Below are 3,567 nucleotides of genomic sequence, written 5' to 3' on the forward strand. Positions count from 1 at the left end.
GGTGCACCGTATACCAACTTCTTTTTATATTGCTGCAACACTTTTATTTTACATGAATAACAGGATAACAAACAATGGTCAAATAATAATGAAATAGTAGTAAAAAAAAGATAAATAAGAATAGTTGAATCTAAGAGGGCATATCGAAATATGAAGAAATATGACTATGGTGTCTCAAAGAATAAATCAATATTTTTTTATGATTATTGAATCATTGTGTTGTGATGAAATTCTCGATAGTTTTTTGTCAATCAAATAAGTATTTTCTCTCGATTTACTTTTCACATTTTTCATAATAAAATAGGATATCTCTGTAACAATTGCCTGCAAAACAATGCTACAAATACTTACTGAATAATAATAGTTTGATTATTAACCCTTAAAGCGCCCTAGGGATCGTGGGTGACCCCAACTTCTGTCGCGCAAATATACTGAAAACCCAAAGCCCCAAAACCGTGCGTCGAAATTTTTTTATCAATATAACTTTCTCTTCGCACTGAAAGGATAGTTGGAGAGTATCCAGTAATTTTGTTGAATTGAAATAACGGGCACTTTCCTTGGAGGATGAAATTGTATAAGATCGAGGAAAGTAGTCTTGAGACTCCGACGTACTTGCATAATATAAAATTTCGATTCTTTTTATTAATATACTTTCAATCTTTTCTGCTTACAGAAGACATAATTTACAAAATGTATCAAAAATTATAAGAATCTTTTTTTACGTGAAGGATGAGATTATTTCTATATCGAACAAAAAGAATTATTTTTTTCGATTTTTCCAGAAAAAGTAAATATTTACAATACTAGTAAATTCTTTATGATAATATTTGTAATTGTTCTATACTTGTTTCAAGAATTTAGTTTAGAGTAAAAACTTCAAAAACTTAATTTTTTTACTAAAATAGATGTAAAAAGATGAAAAAGTAGATTGTGTAAAGATAATCAATTTCGTGAAAACTGTAGACTTGTCACTCACTGCTGACGTATGGTAACACATCCACAATAAAGGTACGAATTTGCATTGGCATCAATACTAAAACCATCTTATTTTCAGGTATAATGGGTTCAAGAATATAATTATTTTTAACTACATAGTCTTCGTCGGGGACCCATTTGAGACGATCACTGTCCTCCAACCACTGATTTCCACCCAGTGTTGTTTCACGAACTGACGTTATGGTAAAATCTGCGAAGAGGTCCTAAAAAATATTATTTAAATAAAAAAATTAGTTATTCAACAGGTTTTAAGAGGCGAAGATTATTTATTATGGCATAGAGTAAGAAAACGGAAATAAACAGGGACAGGAAAATAAGAAGCGACTGGAATGGGGACAAGGACATAAATAGTGAAATGTATAGGAATGAGAACATAGGAAAATCCAGGTATAGGTTCTGGGACATAAAAACGTGAAATAGATAGGAACGAGGGGTCAGGATCAGAGAGAAGAATAGACCCAGGGAAATGAAGAGAAAGAGCAACAGGGATAGTGACAGAATCAGGGACATGGAACAGGTAGGGATAGAAACAGGGATAGAGAAATGAAAAGGGGCAGCAAAACGGAAATGTAAAGGAAGAGGTACAAGAATACTGACATGGATTGGGCAATGGACTTGTTCATCGATAGGGCCAGTGAAATTAAAAGGAACAGGTAAATAAAAAGAAAAGGAATAGGAACAGTGATAAAGACAGTCTCCGAGTCAGTAACACGAAATTGAAGAGGGAGAGGAAAATGAAAATTACCAAGAAAAATGGTAAGGGAAGAGGAAAAATTGTTAACTTACCTGTATATTTATTGTAACTGGCGTAGAAAGCTCAACTGATTCATCAGATTCAAAAAGATGTTCAATTCTTAATAAAACACTTCCGTCTTTCCAGGGTTCTAGCGTCAAGATATGAATATTAGGAGGCAATGCTTTAGCCAGACCAAAACTCTGTAAGAATATCAATTTTGAGGAAAAGATTTCAAATGGATCCAGATTGCATAAAGAAATACTGCATCGTTGCGGGCGCTAATGTTCCGAACACAATCTTGATGTGATATGGTCCGCGATTAAACATTATTATTTAGATATTTGAATATGCTCACCTGCATCTTGTAATTTTTCTTCCAATCATCATAGGATTTACTTTCAAGCGGAGTAATAAAAATCCAGGGTCGAAGGGATAATCTAATAGCCTCATTTTTTTCCTGAATTACGAATGCATCGGACTGTCTTCCAATAATTAAAGAATGTTCTCCTCTGGCTACCAATCCTGTTCCATAAGCAGTTTCATTTAAAGCTTGTCCTAAACCTCTACAATCATCCGTCAACAACCTCCGATGAACCTGAAACATGCAATTTTACCTTCAATAGTGAACAGGGCTGCAATGTTGAAATTTTAGCTTCCTTAATAGTAAATCTACCTGATAAAAAAAATAATTTAAAAAATTATAAGGTATTTAAAAAGAAGTTCTTCACCATCAGTTCAATTTCACCATCCATTAAACTGCTTCCTCCTTGCGCTCTATCGGTAAGTACCGCCATTTTTAATTTTCTGCTTTCATCGTTAAGGGAAATTTTCGTCGTGACTGGATAGTAATTTCCAGCAACTGTCTCACTGAACTCTGTAGTCGCTGTAGATTGTTTAACTTTTCTCATTCGCTTCAAAATTTCTCGACCATTGCTGTCTGTTAAAAATTCTCCATTTGTTTGCAAGTCTGTTGTGTATTTGGTTATTATTTCTTTCCCAAAATCGTCACTGGAACAATTAATTAATTTGTTTCTGTTACTCAAAAATATAGAAATGAATTAGTTTAATTCAAAAATTTAAATTTAAAAAGGTAGCGGCTGAATAGGCTGATGACAGTTAGTAAGTGCGTTTCGCGTCACTGCCTTTACCCTTGTCAAGAAAGTTACAATACAATTTGACGCAGGATCCATTTTTCTACCATTAAGAATGCGATAGTAATCCTTGCGCTAAAGTGTAGATATCAAGTTTCTTCGCAACGCAGTCAGAACAAATATTAGATCGTCGATTTATTAAAGACATTTTTCCTAAATGTTCTGGATGTTTGAAAAAAAGTTGACAACATGTTTGGATTTTGGCGGGATTTTTTCGATAGCATGCGCAGGTAATTTTTTGCAGTTCAAGGTTTTTAGACAGTATATTGCTGTTTCTTATTTTCCGCTAGCTGATAATATTAAACAAGCGAATACTGTTAAGAGCCTGAACAAAACATGAGGAATATGCTATGTGTTTAATCAAAAATTAGAAGAAACTTAAGTTTTATGTAGAGAGAAGCAAGAATTAACGCAGATCCATATACTGGGCAGTCTGATAAGTACCTGAAAATTCTAAGAGATGGCATTAGTATTCACTAATGTGAACCATTTTCGTCAAGCTTGATCCTTCAAATGAGGCCTGTCAAAACTTCAGCTATTTATGTTTACGCATTTACAAGCTACAGCACTGAGAAGCGACTAAAACTCCGAGTTTTTTTTAATATGGAAAAATCTGAGTTTCGAGTTTTGATCAAACACTACTATCTTCGCAAGAAAACGATATCCGAGACCAAGGCTAAGCTG

At 33.8% G+C, this 3,567-nt stretch overlaps 1 protein-coding gene across 1 annotated transcript in view; it reads right to left on the reverse strand.

Annotated features, from left to right (window-relative positions):
* Positions 1 to 718: 718 nt before the first annotated feature.
* Positions 719 to 3,567, reverse strand: part of LOC117178030 (lysosomal alpha-mannosidase-like) — a 39,127-nt gene continuing 36,278 nt past the window's right edge. The window contains exons 14-17 of the mRNA XM_033369229.1: positions 2,461 to 2,740; positions 2,088 to 2,327; positions 1,783 to 1,932; positions 719 to 1,199 (exon numbers count right to left, since the gene is read on the reverse strand). Coding sequence (XP_033225120.1) covers positions 969 to 1,199; positions 1,783 to 1,932; positions 2,088 to 2,327; positions 2,461 to 2,740 — 901 coding nt within the window. The 3' untranslated portion in view covers positions 719 to 968. The remainder of the gene's footprint in view (positions 1,200 to 1,782; positions 1,933 to 2,087; positions 2,328 to 2,460; positions 2,741 to 3,567) is intronic.

This window comes from Belonocnema kinseyi, chromosome 8, assembly GCF_010883055.1.
Source record: "Belonocnema kinseyi isolate 2016_QV_RU_SX_M_011 chromosome 8, B_treatae_v1, whole genome shotgun sequence".
Classification (NCBI taxonomy): Eukaryota; Metazoa; Arthropoda; class Insecta; order Hymenoptera; family Cynipidae; genus Belonocnema; species Belonocnema kinseyi.